Source organism: Limanda limanda, chromosome 13, assembly GCF_963576545.1.
Source record: "Limanda limanda chromosome 13, fLimLim1.1, whole genome shotgun sequence".
NCBI classification, from domain to species: Eukaryota; Metazoa; Chordata; class Actinopteri; order Pleuronectiformes; family Pleuronectidae; genus Limanda; species Limanda limanda.
In genome coordinates, this window is record NC_083648.1 from 10104581 (window position 1) to 10125428 (window position 20848).

Below are 20848 nucleotides of genomic sequence, written 5' to 3' on the forward strand. Positions count from 1 at the left end.
ATTTACTCCCATTCCAAGGTACAAGCTGAGATCAAAAAGACGTGGAGCAGGCGGACTCTGGCACTGGACTTCAAAAGAAAAGCTCGGAGTGGCAGTAACACATACAGCTACGGACCTATGGTGTCACACACCAGTGTTACCAACGTCACTGCCAGAGGGCCGCTGGCGCTGCACCTCACGACCAGGCTGGGCCCGGTGCCGGTGAACGGGCACAGGAACCTGCCCGGGTACGTGAAGAACGGCTCGGTCTCAGAGAACTCCATCCCTTCGTCGGCACAGGAGCTCCACATTCCCGAGGAGGAGCACTCAGCTGCCACGAGGCCCTGCGAGAACGAGAAACCCTCGCCTGTGGTCGAGGAGGAGCGGGAAACAGTCATGTGACCGCCAGGCCGCTGTACATGAAAACTACATGAACAAATCATCAACACGGCGGCAGGAAGGTCTGAAGGGGACGACTGCATGCGTCAACACTGCCAGTTTATCTTCCTCCTGTGAATCGAGCCTGAACTGTACAGACCGATGAGGCCCCAGGCGAAAAAGTGTTATCAGTCATGTGAGCTTCATTTTTGTGGCGAATACTCTTCACAGAAGCACCTGCCACAGTGAATGTGTAAAAGGCTGAAAAACTGTATTTCTTTTTCCATCGTCGTTATCTCGTTCTCTCATCGCTTCTGTGGCAAACGTCTCGTGCTCAGCTTTTGTGCATAAATCAAACCGAGGTCAGTCGCAGTCGTCACCAGGAACAGCCTTAATCACCGATGTAAAGGGAGTTAGATTTGGAGTGCGCTCAGTGGCCATTCCATCAGCCACTGGTTTCCAGATTAAGTCAGTGTGAGTAGACCAAGTTCACCCTCGGCATAAGAAGAGGACTTAATGCTACTATTATGGGACGACTGTTCATTTGTTCTGCATCGACTTGTATCCACTTCAGTGTAAAAGGGAAGGTACTCAGGTAATTAAAGTCCTCTGTTGTTGCGCACCTGTTTTTTATACTTTTAAAGTGGTGTTTTAGCCTGGTCAGCGTTTCTCTTCAGAGGACGTTATATAAGGCTTGTGTCAAATAGTCCGTTTTTTGTACAGTTTGTGCTGTTTAGTATTCATCGCTCTAATTACAACAGATGTCGAGGAGTTCAAATGAATGTTTCATATTCAAATTCTCTGCAAAACACACACACACACACACAACATGATGCCAAAGTGAGAGTATTTCTTTGAAGAAGTTGTCTCTGTCAGTGTTAGCTGAGGTAAAGAAGAACTTAATGGAAATCTGACACAAATAGTATCATGTGTTCTCTGCAAAGTTTTCAAAGGAAGAGAGACGCCCCCCACCCCCCCATTCCAAAACACAGGGTGCAGGAAATGGCCGCATTTTGCAGTGGAATGTTAATTAAATGAGGAATGAGGAAAATCTCAAATTCACTTGGAATTCCGAAGGTGACATTTGTGGCGGATATGAAGGAAAACCCAGAAATGAATAACACACAGTATAGTTTTTAAAGATGGTCCAGTGTTATGCTGCTTTTTGATGTATATATACAAGTCACAATGTTTACAAAGGTCAGAAATACATTCTAATTGTGAGCTAGTAATCTAAATGTGTATGGATATGTTGTAAAGCTATGTTTCGGTGTATATCTCTTTTTTTCACGTGTTTGTTTACGGAATGTTTGCAATATTTGATTCATGTAAATAGTCCCCCCCAAAAAAATATGTTGAATATATTTACAGGTGACCGAGGGCATTCAAACTGGCATTTCATGAAGCAGAGAGATTTTAAACTTAATTCTCTTAACCTACATAGTTTGCAGGTTAGGTCACAAACTCCATTATACCAAAGAGAAAAGGTCATAGAGAAAAGGTCACGGTGTTAACTGCGACTAAAACGTCTTAAAGTCAACCTCTCCCCGGAAGAAAATAACCTAAAGTGCTACTGATAGTTAGTGTAGGAAAACGAAAAGAGTTCAGCCCCCGTGTAGATTGATGTTTTTAAATATAAAATACAAAATGTCATGTAAAATAAACAAAATTCAAAAAATGTTGTGTCAATGGAGAAAACAACTCTGTGGCTCAGTAACAACAAACTGACACTGACTATCTAAGAATATAACTCAGTTTATAAATCCAGATTGACAAATTGAATCATAAGGAGCTTTCACATCTTCCTTGTTTGGTCAAGATCTGCAGACTTCGCAGTTTAATAAGAACAAACCATGACTGGGACCGACTGACCAAAATGTAGTCCGACCAAAAGAGTTGGTCTCATATATTTTTAGGTATTTTCAGATAATTTCAGACCAATTTCAGGAAGTTGAGATGGCAGATGTGGAGTTTTCGCTTCTGACGACATAATGTTTGCAACACGAGGACTTTGATTTGGGGCATTCCGACTTGTGTCAACAGTTGGTCATGCTGGTAGTAAAACCATTATGATATTACAACGACATTGCCTGAATAAATCGGTCTATTAATTTTCTCCATTCAAACAGAAACATTACTACCTGTTGAACTGACGTCACTCCCTAAATTACAATGGGAAACCAACACTAGTGTAAAGAATTTTGCAAAAACATGACATTTGGGTGTGAAAACACTTCATAGTCAAATATATCTCTGATGGATTGTTATTCACATCAGATTCAGAAAAATGTAGTTTTTCTTTTGGCCACCATGGTTTGTGGCGAGCTCTCTCGTCCAGTGTGACTTCACACTGACTGAGTTATGCTCCCATTACACAGATTTGCTCGGATTGTGCTTGACTCATTCCTTTAAGGTTAAATCCTGGTTTGCTCAGTTTGTACTGGCCTCAAGTCCATCCAGCAGATTTCCACTCCATCTCAAAGAGTAAATTAGAAAACCCTAAATCATGTTACAAACAGCCTTAACTGTTTTTTCCCATCAGGTCGTTCTTTATTAGATAAATCCATATTCTTCATATTCTATACGTTTCTACTAACAGACTAAATGGACCCAGCTCGGACGTTTGCACGAGGATCGCTCGAGACTGCGACTCGAAGGTTGAGTGGATTGTCTGCAGCAGTAATTACATGTGGCTGCAGGCCACAGAGACGGAAAAAGACCGAGACTGAGGGAACCCTCTATAGATATTACAGTTTCATACCATCAGTAGAGTTTACAGTATGTACAAGATTTAAGACTGCATCTGACTGAGGGAGTTGTTCCTCGGTTTCACTCAGACTTTCCACCAACTGCCGCTGGGCAAGTAAACATGTTGCCGTTGCATAATCCAGGTTCTTAATTAAAAAGAGGGGCGGAATCAGAGCATGAAAATATTTTATTATGAAAGAAAAACACTTGGTAAATTATATATTTGAGCACTTTAATACCCTATGTTACAGTATTTTGTTCTGATTGTATCATGTAAAATGATTGTGTTTTGGAATCAAGTGTACCATAAGGCCAATAACCATAGAGCTAATGTTGTATTTCATTATTTTCAAATACCTCTCATGGAAGTATATAATGTGTTTTGTATACATTGTCTTCTATTTATCTTGTGCCGAGATGTGCTCAGTGGCGTGGACGTCGTGCTTCAGACGCAGCGTGTGAGCGGAGTTCTCCGACACACGTCTCACTTTCTCATAACTCCATCGTGATGTGGGCACGTTGTAGATATCAGTGTAAACGTGGAAGGTAAAATAGGAAGATGGTTCCTGGTCTTATAATGTTCATCAGTGAATTGTGAATAAGTCAATAAATCTGTACTCACATGTTTTCGACTGTTGTGAATCTGATTGAGACAAAATACCCATAAAGCACGTTCTTGTTATACTTAAGATTTTTCTTTATTTCAAATATAGTATCATACAAATTTCATTTCAGAAAAAAGTGCCTGAAATGCTTGCGGTGAAAAATGAAATAGTCTCTTTTCGGTTTGTGTCAGTGGAAGGTTCAGTTCACTTTTGAGCCCTCTTCGCCCCCCCTTTAGCTCCCCCTTTAGCCCCCCCTTTAGCTCCCTCCTTAGCACCCCCTCTACCTCCTTTCTCCCCCTTGTCCCCTTTCTCTCCAGATTTCCTCCCTTTCCCGTCTGCGTCCTCCTTCTTGCTTGCTCCCTTTTCACCTTTCTCACCCTTCTTCTTTGTTGGTGCATCGTTTTCATCTCCTTTCCCCTCTTTGGCACCCTTGCCTTCTTTCTTGCCCTCCTTGGTCTTCTTCTCTCCTTTATCAGCATCCACTTTCCCAGACACGGTCGTCACCTCTTCCTTTTCTTCTACTTTCGCAGCTGCGGGCACGGGGGAGAAAGAAAAGTGAAAAAAAAAAGAAAAAAAGACATCAGGTATCATCAGGTTTCTGCCTCCATAGCTAATTGGAAGAAAGAATTTAATCCGACAGAATGCCGGCCTAAGTAGGTTACATATAATGAAGGCACATCTGTTTCTATCTGTCCTCATAAGCATGGTCTATTTATTCTTTTAATTGGATTGTTTGAAGTGCTTTCAGGCTGAGGAATGGAGAACAAAGGTTTACAGTCAGTTAGTGACAGAGACAATGTTTTTATCTCAATTATTCAAGAGGTGACAGGCAGAGCAAGTGCATGAGGCTCAGAGGGGTAGGATATTGATATTGAAGTTATTGGATTTAGTACAACCAAATAAAATGGGTATTTAGAATAAAGTATGAGTATGAGTTTGAATTTTTTACACTGCCATGGTGTAACTATAAGACAAACCTGCTATCACACAATAGAGCACATACTCCTGCTTGTTTTTATGTTTTTTTCAGCAGGTCAAGGTAAAAGTACTGAACTAATTTCCATTAAATCCAAAACATTTAGGCATAAACCCAGATAATGCCACAAATCTTTCCCCATATTATTTTTAACATTGTGAGGCTTTTTTCTTCTTCTTTTTTTCGACCAATTTCCTGAATTTTGATTAAATAATATGATTTCTGGGACCGGCATCTATGACTATAAGCAGTTTTGTGTTTTTAAATGAAAACTGAGAAAAGTCAGAGGTCGACAGGTCAAAGAACATTTCAGCCCACATGAGTTATTTATTTTCAGGCGCCGAACAAAAGGAAAAGAAAATAACAGCTTCAAGCGAGAGTTAACAAATTACACCTGATGTGAAATATGAGCACTTTGTCAATTCATTTTCTCTTTTTCAAGTAGCAAAGCAAACATTATCCCGGTGCTCTACAGAAGCTTCAGACTTCAGCTTCAGACACACACAGGATACACTAACACAGGCCAAGGAACCGAATGACAAAACACCAAATGTCAATAGTTGCCGGAGCCACTGTGGTGGATGAATCCAGGCGACATAAAATAATCAACCAACCAACAGAACTCCATGAATATGTTCCCTTGTCTTGACTGATTCTGTCTTCTTATACTCTCCACTCTTTCAATTTACCCTTTTTCCACATGTTTACTTTTACACCTGTGTGATCTAGACAAAACCCGGAGATATGATTTCATCGGAGCGGCAGGTTAGAGCCGGTGGATGGTGATGGCTCAATGATGCGATGTAATTGAATGTCAGATTTTTAAACCCAGATGTTATTGTTCCAGTTTTAGTCAAAGTTGGAACTAAGACTTGACTTTTTGCCCCCGTTTCCTGTTGTGCAGCGTCGTGGAATAATTAAAGGTTAACGCTGCCTTCAACGAAAGGCCTGGACCCTGACACATCTCTTAAATGTCAAATGCTCAGCACAGATGCAGCTGATACAAATCTTCTTGGCATATTCCAGGGGCGGAGCTAGCGGGTGGCTTCTGAGGCTTGGAACAGGTTAGGGTCCGTGTGGGTCGGTGACCGGCACAAACTCACAGACACACCATGACTGGAGATTCCATATTGCTCGTTGTTTATTAGCATCACATTTACGCGAGATTCTGTATCCATTTTGATATGAGTTGAAGGAACAAACACTGACGGCGACTGGTTGAAACGGATGAACCTGGGTGTAGTTCAATGCTTTGTAAAGTTAAAGAAGTCTGCTACTCATCAGTGATGATGGAACTTCACAAAGAATTGAACTACATCATTAGGATTATTTTATTTTTATTTTCTGCCAATTGATCCGTTACACCTAAATCTTACACACTGAACCTTTTGAAGATACTCCTCCAGGTTCAGAGTCATAGATTCCCAGGGAAAAGATGACTTCTTTCACAGGTTACACATGTTACAATTATATGTATTTTTCTGTAAGAATATAGTAAAGCCAAAATCATATGCAATACACATACTACAGTTGTGTGCTTTTTAAAATACTATTATTTCTCTCTGACTGAACCTGCATCTTGTGTGTGCAGAACCAAATGTGTGCATGTCATTATGCAGTTCTACTCCTACCAGTGAAAGTGTGATTAAATAAAATCTTGTTCAGTCTGACGAGTGTGAATTCAAATTATAAGTAGGGCTCCTTTCAGAAAACGCATTAAACGAATATCCCTGTCGTACAAGAAACCGAGCGAGACTTGTAACCAGAGCAACTTCCCTTTCTCGCTGTGAACCTCAAATGAACTTATCCAGAGCTTTAGATGTGTGAGAAATGTGTTTGAACGTGTTTGAGCCGTAACGGTTCGGTGACGCTGAGACCACCCTCATTTCCAGCCCAGTTGGAAACATGTGATGTCGAAGTATCAGGTCTGGTCGAGAACAAATAAGAGAGTTAGTCACAACTCGTTATTTTCCTCCCTGTGTTGAAGTCGTGCAAGGCAGAGGGAGAGAAAGGGGTCACGCGAGAGGAAGATTTGGTTCCTTCCTCACAATGTGCGTTTTAAGAGATATGATAATGCTTTTAAAGGTTTGGTGAGCCCGAGAGAGAATGTTGGACATCTTAACGGTGAAAATAACATGTTCTTTGTTTTTTGTACGTCACGTATTTTCTTCAACCCACAAAACTGAAGTTTATTCTCACAAGCGTTTGCATAAGGGACGTCTTTTCTCCCACATTAGATTAGTCTCCTGCATATCACCCATATGTTTCTAATGCACCTATCTTTGCCGTTGATCCAGTCACTTACAGTAACATGTAGCAATGTGCTCGGACATGTTAGGCTCTTTTAACAATCTACATCTCTGCTTTCTGTAAATGCGAGATGCGAGTTGAATCAGAGCAGATTGATTGAGCAGTTGATTTCAGATCTGATTTAACATTAGGTTATAATCATGATCCATGCAGTAGGTCTTGTATTGTTCCTATACTCAAAATACAGAGGACTGAAAAAGAGAGTCCTTAGTGAACAGGAAGAAAATAAAAGGCAAAGAAAAGTTGAGTGGAAATGTGAATCCCCTGCAGACACATAATTAAGGTAACGTTGATTTTCTTTTATCCCTGAAGAACGTTTTTTTTCCTTATTTGACAAACGGCAGGTTTTGTGTGAAAAATATATTCGCGGACACATCAGAGAGATGAGAGCAGACATATCTTGATGCTCATTTGTAACATTGATTTAAACTGCTAATTTACAATCAGTGTCTTTACAACGGAGCAACATTTGTGTTTCTCCGCATAATCAAGCCCTCGTTTGAAAAAATGAATACATAAAAGTTTTCATTATGAATTATTAATTTTATATCACAATGTTCTTTGCATTCGCTGTACGTGGTCATTGGGATTGTCAGATGATTCTTGTGGCACAATTCATGATATAATCAGTTGAGAAAGGAAGCAATTTGCATATTTGCTCACAGGGATGCTGCTCTCCCCCTAGAAGCAAATTACAGTATGGTTTGGAGTTCATGGTTGAGAGCGGCCGATAAATACGTGTTCATCTTTACTATTTATAATGGCTGCAGTCAGTACAGCCCCTTCAGCTCCTCTCCCGGCCACATGGTTGATTAGTTAAATCGTCACGCAAGAGGATTCACTGCGATGCATATTAGATCAACTCTCTGCGGAGATTGAAGACAGACTGACTCTCGCTATGGTAGGTTTTTCTTCTAATTTATTCTCCCCCTTCTTCTTATGCCCATTTCATTTGACACAAATTCCAGGGCAAGAAAAAAAAAAAAGTATTGACAGCTCAATGCTTTTTCCACCACAATTAATTTCTGCATTTATTCACACAAATGCGTAATAAATCATCAGGAGGAGCCAGACGAGACAGATGTCAGGACTTATCCGTCACCGCTCCTAACCTGGAGAAGCCACAGCTGAGCATGTTGAGACAGTTTAGGTTACCACAAGTCAAAATCCCGAGAGGAAGACAAGCATTTATAATTACAGATGACACCAGCGCCGACATCTATAATCAATTTTAATTAACACAGGAAGGAAATTGTATGGATGATTTGCTTTAGTCAAAGTAAATCTGAGAAAAGGAAACAGTCAGGTAAAGACAAGCGTACAGTGGAGCACAAACAGCTGCATGCGCTACTTAACATTGCCTCAAATTTCTTACAAAATTTGGGTTATTGTAACTTTTTCATGCATATCTGGGCATTTTTATCAAAAGCATTTAGGCTTGAAGGGAGATGCAAGCTTTACAAAATACAAAAGTATAAACTACAAAAGTCCAGCTGCTCTAAAAGAATAATATTTGTAAAACGCAGTACGATCTGTATTCTGGAGCCATGAGTGAACGTCACTGCTGCACATCAACCACCTGCAAGCAAAGTTCAAGTTGTGCTCTACTTTCTGTATATAAACTCCAAGCATTACGTATCAGGCATTAAAGAAAGACTACAGGAAAAATGATGGTAGATGCATGAAAGGGACTTGGTCGCCAATGTGTATACACTATTTTTTTTTGCTGTTTATTTTAAAGTCTCCTAACAAAGAGTGACCAAGTGTGACAGAAGATAAGATTCAAAGCAAAGGAGGAAGAATTATGCCGTCTCGGGCAAACTGAGGGAGCTGGGCTGCTCTTCGCTGACCCCAGCTACAGAGAGCTGGCTGTTTTCAGTACTTTGAGGTTGGACCTGCTCAGACACTGTTTGTACTGCAGAGGCATCGAGGGCAGCTGGAGGAGAACAGAAGAGAAGGAGAAAAGAAGAAGAATAAAAGAGTAAGAAGAGTAAATTTAGTACAGAGCAGAAGCATAAAGAGCAGAAGAATTAAGTGAAGCCAATCTTGTGCGATAACAAGAGGAGAGGGAAAATAAAAAAATTACAGCTGCCCTGGAGAAGAAGTTACGTAAAAAGACAGCTGTCCTCTTCGCCGTAATCCCTGAGTAAGACTACAACAGTCGAGAGTCAATCAACTACGCCCCTCTGCTCAGAGATAAGACATCATAAAATAGGCAGCTCTCCCCAGAGAGCTCAACTCATTAAAGGTATTCTTCCTGGTTTTCAGATGAAGGCTGTTCTTAAACATAAAGCAACGACAGACTGCCCTAAATGGACATAATGAGCAGTCGGTGTCTATGACGGGTCAAACCGTCTTTATTTATTTCCAATTTTCTCATTTGCAGTCACCAGCACCGGAGGCTGCTAGTGTGCAGCTCCACACAAAGGATTAAAAAGAAACTGTGGCACAAGAGAAAGCAAGCAGAGCAAATCACAGCGGAGTCAGAGCTCCTGCTTGTTATTGTTATTATTAAATTTAATGAAGAGATATTAACACTCGAGAGATAATAAAGAGGGACTCACATCCTGGGATCTCAGTCAGCTCGTTCAGAGGTGGCACTGTCTCTAATGTGTTGGCGTATTTCTTGGCGGCCTGCCTTTGCTGGTTTCGCGCCTCGATTTCCTTTTTGGTTCTCGGGATTCGACATTTGAATATACAGCACAGGGTGATAACTGAGGGAGAGAGGGACAAAATACACAAGACACAAGGACTTTAATTCAGTAGAATATGTAGAGCGTGTAGATCAACTGATAGATGGATAGATTTACTTATATTTTGCCCAGGTTTGGATATATTCGTGAAATGTCTCAACAACTGGTGGATAGACTGTTGTTTAATTTGCTACAGACAAATCTCAAAGGACTCATTTGAATAATTTCATTTAACTTTCACCTTAAACCATTATCGGCAATAGTCTTCTAACAAGCTAAACTAAGAGGAAGATTATTTGCAAAATATACCGTTTAGCTTAAACCACGAGATAGACTGTTTTTCAGTCTTTTATCGAAAAATATGATTTTACTCCTCAAGAAAACTTGAGATAGATGCACCTGTCAAACCTGTGTGAATAAAACCCAATTAGTCAATTAGAGATTACATTAGAATTGTCTCAGTTGTACTGAGTGGAAATGTACAACTTTAAGAACAACACCAGCATATTGAAACAAAGATTTGAGATATAGTCTTGTAGTTTCCCTTTCCTCATGCCACTGCATAAGTGATTGTGATTTTTTATTCCCTGACGTAATATCTGGGCCACTTCTACTCACACTCTGCTTGATAGCCATATTCTGGAGGGGTTCATGCACAGACCTCATTGGACTGCAGTTATTTCTCATTATAGCTTTCTGTGTTTCAAGAATGATTAATGAGGGTGAAAACAAAGTGACTTAATGAGACATACTGACCAACTGCCAAACCAAACATGGCAAAGATGCCAATGACCTGCCATAACCGGAGCCCCCAGAAAACGACGGTCTCTGAGGTCACGGGGTCCGGCTTCGGAGGGGGCTCTGTAGACGCTAGCTGTTGGGGAAAGAGGGAAAAAAGGAAAAAGAATTGACCTAAGTATCTGCACGCCATAAATAAATCTTCAGAAACGAGTATTACAGCAGAGAGCCAACCTCAGGGAGTAAACAAGTTCTGAGAGGAAACCAAAGAGGATTATGCCCAGATTTCTGTGTGATAACACTGACCTTCAGGAAATGAAGTTTGTCACCAAAGTAATTGGTGTCACTCCTTTATCTTTTTCAATTTGAGCGCAAATGAATTAATGAAGCTGTTGTTGAATCTACTCTACTCATTTGCAGCCATGTCTCACAATCTCGGACATCAAAGAAAAAAATGTCAAGTCCTCAAACGGTCACAGAATTCCCCAATCCCCAGTCATCGCACAAATGTCAAATTTAAAAAGTGTTTAGTGGAAATTTCAGTATCCTCTCAGGACAGTTTATCCACAGACATACATCTAATGCCACTACAGCCTCACCTCTCCAGAGTCTGTGAGGGTCAATACCACAATGTCATCACACTTCAAGCCTCGGATGTGCAACAAGAGCTGTTCACATTATCTTTTAAAAGGTGGCCAATATCAGACTCCAATTTGAACTGGTCATGGCCCGGATGGGACACGCATGCACAGAACAACAACAAGACGTAAAAGACAGCATGCTGTGTGCGGAAGTTATCAAGGAGAGGAGCCACTTGGACCTGCCTCTGGGTAAAGTCAACCTATCAATGTTATTTAATATTTACTTCGATTGGTTTAATTCAAATGAGCTGAACTTGACTTACAGACTTCGACCTAAACTATCCACCTAATCTTTCCAGACCTGCTCAAATTCTGTTTGTTTATAGAAACTGCAACAACACTATCGTGAGAAACCCTTAATGAGGCTTTCTGCCATGTCTCCATAGTCTTAGAGGTTTGAAGGCAAGAACGGACAAATCTGTGTCATGTGTTGGCGATGGTGGTGGGGGTTTTCACTTTAACTTTAACACTTTACTATTATTTGAGTAAGCAAAGTTTGCACTTCGTTTATATTGTTGGTAGTGTTATGGCAATTTTACGTCGTCATCAGGAATAAAGAGTGAATCAAACAAACAGCTAGTCTGTCTTTTATTAACGAAGCTCCGGACACAATCAAACTGAGAGCAAGGCTGTCTGCTTGAGAGTGCGAAGAGTCTCTCAGGAACTGGCAGTTAAGAAGCCCCCCCTGAGTTCCTCAAAACACTCAGAGGGACTTTACACAAACACATGAACAGCACACGTGGACAGGCAGATCATCTGATCACAGCATCAATAACATCATAAAGAAACTTAAGATTTAGCATTTGAAACAGGAACTTTGACGAGACAGTGTCTAGACACGATCTCCAACAATAGATTTTTAGAGAAAGTTTCAGGAACAAACACAGTTCAATGACTCATATGAACCCGGGTCACTTGAAAACAGAAGAACTTATGATCAGATACATTTGAACCTGTGTTGACCTTACAGGCACTACAGGAACAGTAGAATTTTCCACTACAGTAGTCAAGAAATCATTTGATCATTGGAATGATTTGGTTGTGTATTGTCTTGGGTTAGATGTAGGGAGTCACTGCAGTTAGAGTAAGCTGGTTTCTGGCCTGTGCTTGTGTATTCTCCGAATTTTCACAATGGCCTTTGATGCCTTAATTCTCTGCTGGAAGAAATTCGGTGAATAGTGTCCAAAAGAACCACGGGTGGGGATTGGGTCCAATATTTGCAAGAAAAACTGTGTGTGTTCGATCAATGCCTTGGAGCCGCCTGCAGATAAAACCATCAGGAGCCTTTTACCCCCTGTCCACTGTAAATTGATCACTTAATTGAATGATAGAAAGTTGTTGTGGAAACTCTATACTTTAGTCCATAGAAACAGGCAATGCATTAGAAAATGGACATTTATCACATATAGTGCCTTTGCCGATAACCCCATTACTGGTGAAATAGAAACATGTTCTGAGAATCGTTCTAAATATAAGCTACGATGGTGAACACTGAGGACTGAGACAGAAGATTCGATATGAAGAATAAGCTCAATTGGGCGGTAAGTATTTCTTCGAGTTTGAGTGGAGAGAATCAAACAAATCTCTTTTGTGCAGACACCAGGGTAAAAATAACCTGCTTTTACTGTGTATAGGATCTGATACTCGTCGGCGAGCCAACATGCCGAAATGTGACTACAAGCCGTCTTCGGGGCTTCTACTGTTTGTCTCCCGTCGAGGACACAAGAGGGACTGTGAACTTCAACAAAGACGCTGCAAAGAAAATGATCGCAATGAATTTTGTGCTGCGGTTGTGCGACTCCCACAGAAGGATTATCCTTGATGAGGATATTTAGCACGGCTCTCAAATAATAACAATTTCTTTTGCCTCAAGTGAGATTATGTAATTCTAAGTCCTTCACTCTGGAGGGGCATTTCATGTGGCGGGATTAGCAGCTTTAAGTCGCAAGTTTTGTTTTGGTGGGAACAAACAGCACAAACTCAGAATCACAGCGACCTGGAGTTACCTCGTGGTAATCGTATATCACAATTAGTACAGACTTTGTTTTGTTGGATGGTTGATTTGTTCGTTACATGAAGATTAACATGGGAAAAGCAGCACTGGGATACTCTGATACCCATATTGGACCAATGATCCAGTTATCATTTACAAAAACGGATTTTCAAGTCCACAGTATTCAGATCCTGTTGGAGCCTTTCAAGTGGATGACGCTGAGTAGCAGCGATAGTCGAAGTATGTGTGGATCTGAAAAGTACAAGTTTGTGACCATGAGGTATGTGGTGTGTGTTGATTTGTGAGAATGTAAAGCTGCTTTTTTGCTATGGACGACAATACACACATTGGTATACCTAGCAGTGTAGTATTTTGAGCTTTGACACCTCATTTTGAGGACTACAGAGGATCAATAGAGTGTTCACCTGAATTTATTTTGCCTCCACCACTCGCAATTAAAGGTCAGATCAAGTGTTCGTTGTCTGGTAACTGCACAGGCTACAATACAGATCGATTGATCACGGTAATTGAAGTATGAACATTACATTTGTTTACTGAGCAACATCTGTCACCAACACAAAGTTCATCATGTCTGTACTTTTAGAAATCTGTGAAGCAGCTGGCGGGAGGCTGCTTGTGGAAGTTTCTAGCGTCTGGCAACCGGAAAGCTCAAGTGTTAGTTTGCTGCAGAGCAAAGTGAAGAGAATGTTGAGGTCACGTGTCAGAACAGGGTTATTTGTAGAAATATCCACAATTTATATCTCAATTATGACTTTCCTCCATATGGATGTATACAAAAACATAATCAAATGTTTTTTGACATACATGTATTGCCTTGAACCAGCATCAAAATTCAGCACATCACAATCTCAAGCCTAGTTTCTTCTCTTAGTTTCCTTATGATTTCTGTAATATACTGTACAACCATAAGTGTTGACTTTAATGATATTAAAGTCAAGTCTTTAGTGATATTTTATCTATTCACTTATGTTTTCACAATGTAGGTAAGTCGCCTATTCTTTTATCCTGCTACCTTATTTTTAGAAAACATAATGGATTTCAGATGCTATTTTTGTTGCCATTTCAAAATACTAATGTTAGATGCAATATAAACCTCCTCTCTTGAGCCCAGGAGCACAAAAACAACTTGGTCGTACCAGGACTCATCTTATTTATCCTCCCGTGCTCCCACTCAAGCACGTGTCCCTTCGCTGTTCAAGTAAAGACCCAATTGTGTGTCGGGTATTAACGTCAAATCGCATTTTTAAAAGGCAAGCAAAGCAACAGTCTTGGCGACCAAACAAAGACCGTAAATCACACAAAGCTACGTTTTTAAAAAGGCAAAGCACCTGCACCCATCACAGAAAGACCCTCGGGATATTCCCTCCTCCAGAGGAACCTGTGGAGGACACAGAGATGCATTCAGGCTCTTACCGCAGGATCCGGGACCTGGGAGAACACGGAGGACAAGCACTGGGACAGCAGCACTGCTCCCCAGCCCCGCAGCAGGGGCTGAGCTGGACATACAGGCTCCCCAACCATCTTCTGCCCCTCTTCCTCCCTGCAGCCACTCTGCCCCCTCTCTCCCTCTCCCTATGCTTCCCACTCTCTACCTCCTTCTCTCTCTCTGTCTGCCCGCCTGCCTGTACTGGCGCCGTGTACAGGACAGGACCACAATGGCCCTGGGTGATTAATGGTGCCTATGGTGCTGACTGCTTCCTCCCATACACAGTTGTCTGCTACCGCTGCTCTTCCCTGTATCCCTTGTCTTTCTGCCACAACACTGCAGGAACCCAGAGAATCACCGACCACCGTCACCACTGCAGCCAGCTGAAAACAGCTCCACTACAATGGAGGAAGAGGCAGCCCTGCAGTTAGGCTACATTAATTAATCAATAGATCTGGTGTGGTTTACAGTCAGCTCATCCTGCTGGGGACAGTTCACACAACGTGGGGGGGATGGGAAGCACCGTTAACCAAGAGGAAGGCCTGCGCAGGACAGTGAGGCAAATGGCTGCGAGCGTCGTCATTTTTATTGCCTGGAGTGTAAAAAAAAAATATGTTCACACAGCCTTGGAAAAATAGGAAGAGCAACAGAACCGAGGAATCCAATTTTAACACGCACCTGCCTGAGGACAAAAAGGGTTGGATTGAAATTACTTTGGCAAGAGTTATTAGTGCTCGACTCAGGTGGGAAAATCTTGTCATTTCAAGTTGTGTGGTTTAGGGTTACAACGTGTGTACTGTGTCTGGCCTCAATCTATACGCTCTCTTTCTTTCATGTTTACAATTATGGGGAAATCATCCTTGTAGCTTTTTTGTGAGGCCGACTGTTGTGTTGTCTGTTTTTAAATACAAAATAAATGGAAGAAGTAACCCACGGGGAAAATAGTACTTTTGTGAAAATGATGAAACATGACCATTTGAACCAATCCGCAAGTATGTAATACTTTCAGGTTCCTACATCATTTTCTTTGTGTGCACAATAGTAAAGGAGAAATTAAGATGTCTACTGTTTCTCTCTGTTCACAAAATACAAACACCAAAGGAAACTCTGGATTGATGTACCAATACTTTACAATTACAAACAACAAGCTTTAGAAACAACAATGAAATATCAATTTATTAAGATGCGCACAATAACAAAACGTGTGTAAATTGGCTACGTATGCAGCATCAACATTAAAGTGGATTTTGGAGTTGGGTTTCTGGACAAATATGAAAGTTTCTGCTAATCTAAGACTTGTATTCAACTGTCAACTACTGTGAGAGGAGCGGTATTGATGTTTTTATCAAATTTGCCACCAGGAAGTGAATAATCTATTCAGAAATATGGATTGGAGCACTTTTTGGAGTATTGTACTGGTCTAATTGCTTTTCTGTCTTTTTCACAACTTGATGTTTTCTGTTGCTATTGTGAATGCAGCATATATTTTTCAAACTTAAAGTCTCACATAGATGTCAGTTAAATGACCGTAGAGAGACAAACAGAAGCAAACTTCATTTATTGGTCAAAGTGGATTCTGCCTCATTATTTTTCCATTAACTAATTTCATGGTCCTAATTCTGTAATTGGTTGTGACGGAATATCTTGTTGTCAGAGATTAAAGTTGCAGAAGAAATCACCAGGAAACACCCACTCTGCATCTGTGTGTATCACAGAACACACACTTAAAGAACACCCTTGTATCTGACATCCTGATGATCATTAGTAGTATATGTATGCTCGCAGCCTTCCAGCCCCATCCCGAGAGTTTGGGGTTTTAATGAGAACCCTCGTCTTCAGTCTCATTCAGCTCCCGGGGATTGGCTTTTGTCAGCAGTATTGAACGCAATACCACATTCAGCTGCTGGTTTATACAGGGGAGCCTGCTGTGTTTCTAACTCTGGTATCTATAAAGCTTTTGTCATTAACTCTCTCCTTCAAACTATTGTGGCAATTCAAAGCCACATGAGATCTTGGATTTCTATTTTTGTTATAGTTAACAAAGCAACAAAGTGGGTGTCAGGAAACATTGACATTTTACTTGCAGACGGAGAAAGTTTGAAGCCAGTTCTTTGATTGTAAGGTGTCTGTTTTTACAAAGGTCAATGATGCTAATGATAAAGGATCTAATTGTGATAATTGCCTATGTTTTAATTGTAGATCTGTCAGCATTATTAGTTAAAAAATATTGAACCGATCTCCATTAAATTGTGTGAAGGGTTGGTGCACAACCCAACCAAGAACCCAAAACATGTTGAAATGGATTCGTAAAAACCAGTGTGTTCAGGAAAATGTTTTCACTTTACTTGACATGGTAAGAAAGCACCATTTAGTTTAGATATGAAGCAGGTAATGTGAACTGTGTGGAGGTTATGTTTTCACCCCCGTCTGTTTATGTGTTTGTCAGCAGGGTTATGCAAAAACTACGGAAGGGAATATCACAAATTTCGACACAGATCCAAACAAAGGGCCGAATTGTTTATCACTTTCTTGAACATTGTGAGATAGGACCCTTGGTGCAGTTATATGTGCTCTAATGATCTAATTCTAGTTTATTATTGAACAGTGATACATTGAAGCCTGAACCAATTTAACGCTGTGAACAACATAATGAGGAAGATGTTTTAACTGAACACACCGGATGGTTTGTTGCTACACAATCCCTAAAGGTGGCCATGAAGCCGTATGGAGAAGGACAGGTGATTGGCTGAACCATATGTATCAACAACACTAACAGGTCTTGAGTAACATGTTGCACCTTTAAGCCTCAAAGGACTTCCAGGCAGGTCAAAAGGTCGCCTTCAGTGGGACAACCGCTGAGCGTTTGACCTTTTGGTCCTATGGCCGTCTGCTGAGCTACATCCTGTTTGATAGAGGAAACACGCTTGGAGCCATTAACGCCTGGTGTCAGGGGGCAGAGGAGAGTACGGGGGGCTGGAAATGTGAGGTATATTAATGTGAGGATCCTGGTGGATACATTTTTCAATAAAGTGGTATATGTGATACTGATGTAGGATTATCTGCAAAGCTTGAAATATCTTTTACATGGAGCGCTACATAAAGTGCTGCAGCATATGAACCTCTGAAGACACAACGAGGATCCGATGAGCATTAATGCGGGATGTGATTGTTGTACGGGCAAAACTTTATACATTCATATTCATGAAGCAGGCGCAGACAGTATTTCTCTGAGCAGTAAAGCAGCCTCCTGGGGCGTCACAGTGGCTCAGCTGGCATGTCATCCTCTTTGTCTCTCCCAATTATTTCTGTCTCTTTCTATGTGAACTACCATATAATGGTAAAACTACAAAAGTCAGCCGCCTGTGATGATGAGCGGTGCCCAGGCAGCAGATCCCACCGGCACATTAGCGAGCAAAAAGTCAATGCCATTGTGTCGCCGTGTGTTAAGGGACTTGTTCAACAACCGTGTTCTTTAAGGGGCTTACGGCCCCCCCCCCCCCCGTTACTGCGGCTCCTGCCTTGCAGTCGCCATCGCAGGTCAGCACCATAGTCTTTGTTTGTCAAGTGGTCGTCTCAAACACTTCACCAAACCTTCCATCAGCATAGTGGTGATGAGTGAATCTTAATTTTTGGGGGAACTATCCCTATAATGTGCACACTGTGGGTCTTCTCTGACAGCGGAGGGTTTGTTGAGGTATCACAATGCAGCAACGACAGTAGTCGACCACTAGATATTGAATTAAAACAAAGCAGCTTTTTTTTATTTTCATTTCCAGGACTACAAATGCTCTGCTTGATACAACACAGACAGCGATTCCATTTTGAGTGTGAAAATAGTTTTACCGTTAAAAGGGGGCGGGCTGCAAGACGAGCCGCGGTTCAAGGGTGACAGATATTTTTCTACAGAAACAGTAGGTGGTTGTGTGTGGTTGTGTGTGTGTGGGGGGGGAGATGGTACCTGGAGCACAGGTGGTTTTGTAGAAGATGGCAATTTTCGGAGCAGGGTGTCACCATTTCAGAAACACTTTGTTCTCTGTGCCTTTGCACTTTTGTCCCTCAAAGTCTGTTATGTGGCACAATACAGCAGGTGTTTTGTGAAGCAGTGCCACCACCACCATTATGGATGTTTTTTGGATTTTCTATAGAACAAAACATTTCTTCCATTTCTTTTTTCGCTTGTCAGATTTAAATTTACAGTGCTGTCTCTACAAGGATGCTGCTGTATTTATCGCAGGTCTATTTAATCCAGATGTACAGAAATCACTTTACTGTAAAGTCTAATACACACCAGGATGTAGTCTATAAAAGAGACTGCGCAGATTTTACGTTTCAGTGAATGTTTAATTGTGATTTTTGGCTTCACATTGCATCGATGCAGACCAGTTGATAAACAGTACATGACAAACCACAAAGCCATAGAGTGATGCAACCTATAAACGTAAAACAATAATGAGGGAAAAAAAGAAGCCTTGATCGTACAGTGTTGACATGAAACCAAACTGCACTGTCACACAAAAACATAACTTTGAATTAAAGAGCCAGTTGAAGTAAGAGCAAGAGGCTCTGATCGAAATCAGGATCAGATAATCTGCTGTCGGAGCTCGTCTCGTTAACATGTCACCATCAATTCTGCGCCACTGTGCACCACGTCCTTGATATCGGTGTCAAAAACAGTTTTGCTCCTCCTGTACACTTAATCAGGAACATTTCATTTACAAAAAGAAACACGAGCTTATCATTGCATTAGCGCTGCTACGATAAAAGCTTATTATTCTGCTCCTACTTACTGTAAATGAGCACATTAGGGCTCTGCTGTTTATTTTCTTTCCATTACATGTAAATGAGAGGCACTGGGAGATGAATGGACTCATAGAGGCACAAACCGTTTTCTGGCCTGACTTAAGTTCACAGATCCCTCATATACTGATGGCTAACTTTAACCTCTGCGTTCACAGCTCCACTATTTACTTTAGTTTCTGGATGCAGTCAATGGTCTGCAGGAAGCATTGGTCCAGAACGAGGGAATACCTCTGAGGAGAAGGATGGAGAAAGGAGTCATTCAAACCTGGAATGACAAATAGGTGAGGCTGTTTACGTATGCTGTGTTTACATAAGTTTGTGTTTGGTTTGGTGGGTTATTGGGCATTTTGGAATAAATCTACACCTTTCTGCGTAATACGGCCTCATAAAACAATATTAAAATTGTTTGGCAGGGTGTAATTTATTTGGAAGTGATGACACCCTGTAATGACTGAAGTCAGCCGTTATTGTGCTAATCTTCAGCGCAAAAAAAAAGTTTTACAGTGAAATGGCTATTGAACAGCAATAAGCATTGTGACCTGGCTCCTATCATGGATCACATGTTCAAAATAAAAGCTTTGGGTAATATTCTACATGCTCAAAAACAAGTGAAGTTGTGTCACGGCAGATATATATATATATATATATATATATATATATATATATATATATATATATATATATTAAAAAAAAAACATTTAAACATTTCCCCTGGAATTAGATGCAGTTCGGGACCGTGACAAGTATTTGCTCCATCAACACCCTTTCTGATGCACACTGCTACATTTCATATACATTTGGCAAAACCTGCAGGGCACGTGGTGGTGAGGCTCCTGGTATCTCCTCTGCTCCTCCAGCGACACATCTCACTCTGCTACACTAAAGTGCGCCTCACCTTCCATCCAGGAGGTATTCAACACAAGCCCTGTTTTGTTGCCCTGAGCATAAAGGCTTTCTTCATCCTGTCCCGAGCGCTGATATTTTTGTCTTGTGGCACTTTCTCGCTCAGTCCAATGGGGACCTGCCAATCTCCCACAGGGTACTGGAAGAAATAGTGCGGTGTTTGAAGCAGCACACTAACTCAGCCACGGTTTTAAATTAAGCGTGATGTGGAAGGGGTGGGGAGTGGGGGGAGAGCAGGAGAAGAGGAGGGTGTTTCTGCTGAAATCCTTCTGGCTGCATCGGAAGAAAATAACTCGGATGTTAGGGTGAATGTTTGTATGAATGTGAGGGCCACTCCCACCAGGATACGCGCATCCAGAAGAGCTCTGAATTTAAGAGTTTAAGATCACATACGTGTGCGTGTGACGTGCTCTGGGGAACACAGGGAGGACTGCAGCTGGAGTTTGTGCAGCTTGAGTCCGCATTCACTTTCAACCACTATTCCCCCGCAGCTGGTTTCAAGTCAGAAATGATTAGCACTAATATTTAAAAGGAATATTCCAGCTTTTTTGGGGACTTAACGGAGGTGTTTACTGTTTGCATTGGCCTGTCACACGTGTACGGACGACCATCTGGAGCCATGAAGGCAAACAATATG

At 41.3% G+C, this 20848-nt stretch overlaps 2 protein-coding genes across 2 annotated transcripts in view; one reads left to right on the forward strand and one right to left on the reverse strand.

Moving 5' to 3' along the window:
• The window catches only part of pth1r (parathyroid hormone 1 receptor), a 49564-nt gene extending 45848 nt beyond the window's left edge, over window positions 1-3716 (forward strand). The window contains exon 14 of the mRNA XM_061084605.1: window positions 19-3716. Coding sequence (XP_060940588.1) covers window positions 19-381 — 363 coding nt within the window. The 3' untranslated portion in view covers window positions 382-3716. The remainder of the gene's footprint in view (window positions 1-18) is intronic.
• Window positions 3717-3914: 198 nt separating this feature from the next.
• tmie (transmembrane inner ear) lies at window positions 3915-14603 on the reverse strand. Its single transcript, XM_061084606.1, has 4 exons — window positions 14496-14603; window positions 10446-10563; window positions 9561-9710; window positions 3915-4240 (listed from the first exon to the last, which is right to left on the reverse strand). Exons 1-4 carry the CDS (start codon window positions 14601-14603, stop codon window positions 3915-3917), a joined length of 702 nt encoding a protein of 233 aa, XP_060940589.1.
• Window positions 14604-20848: the final 6245 nt, after the last annotated feature.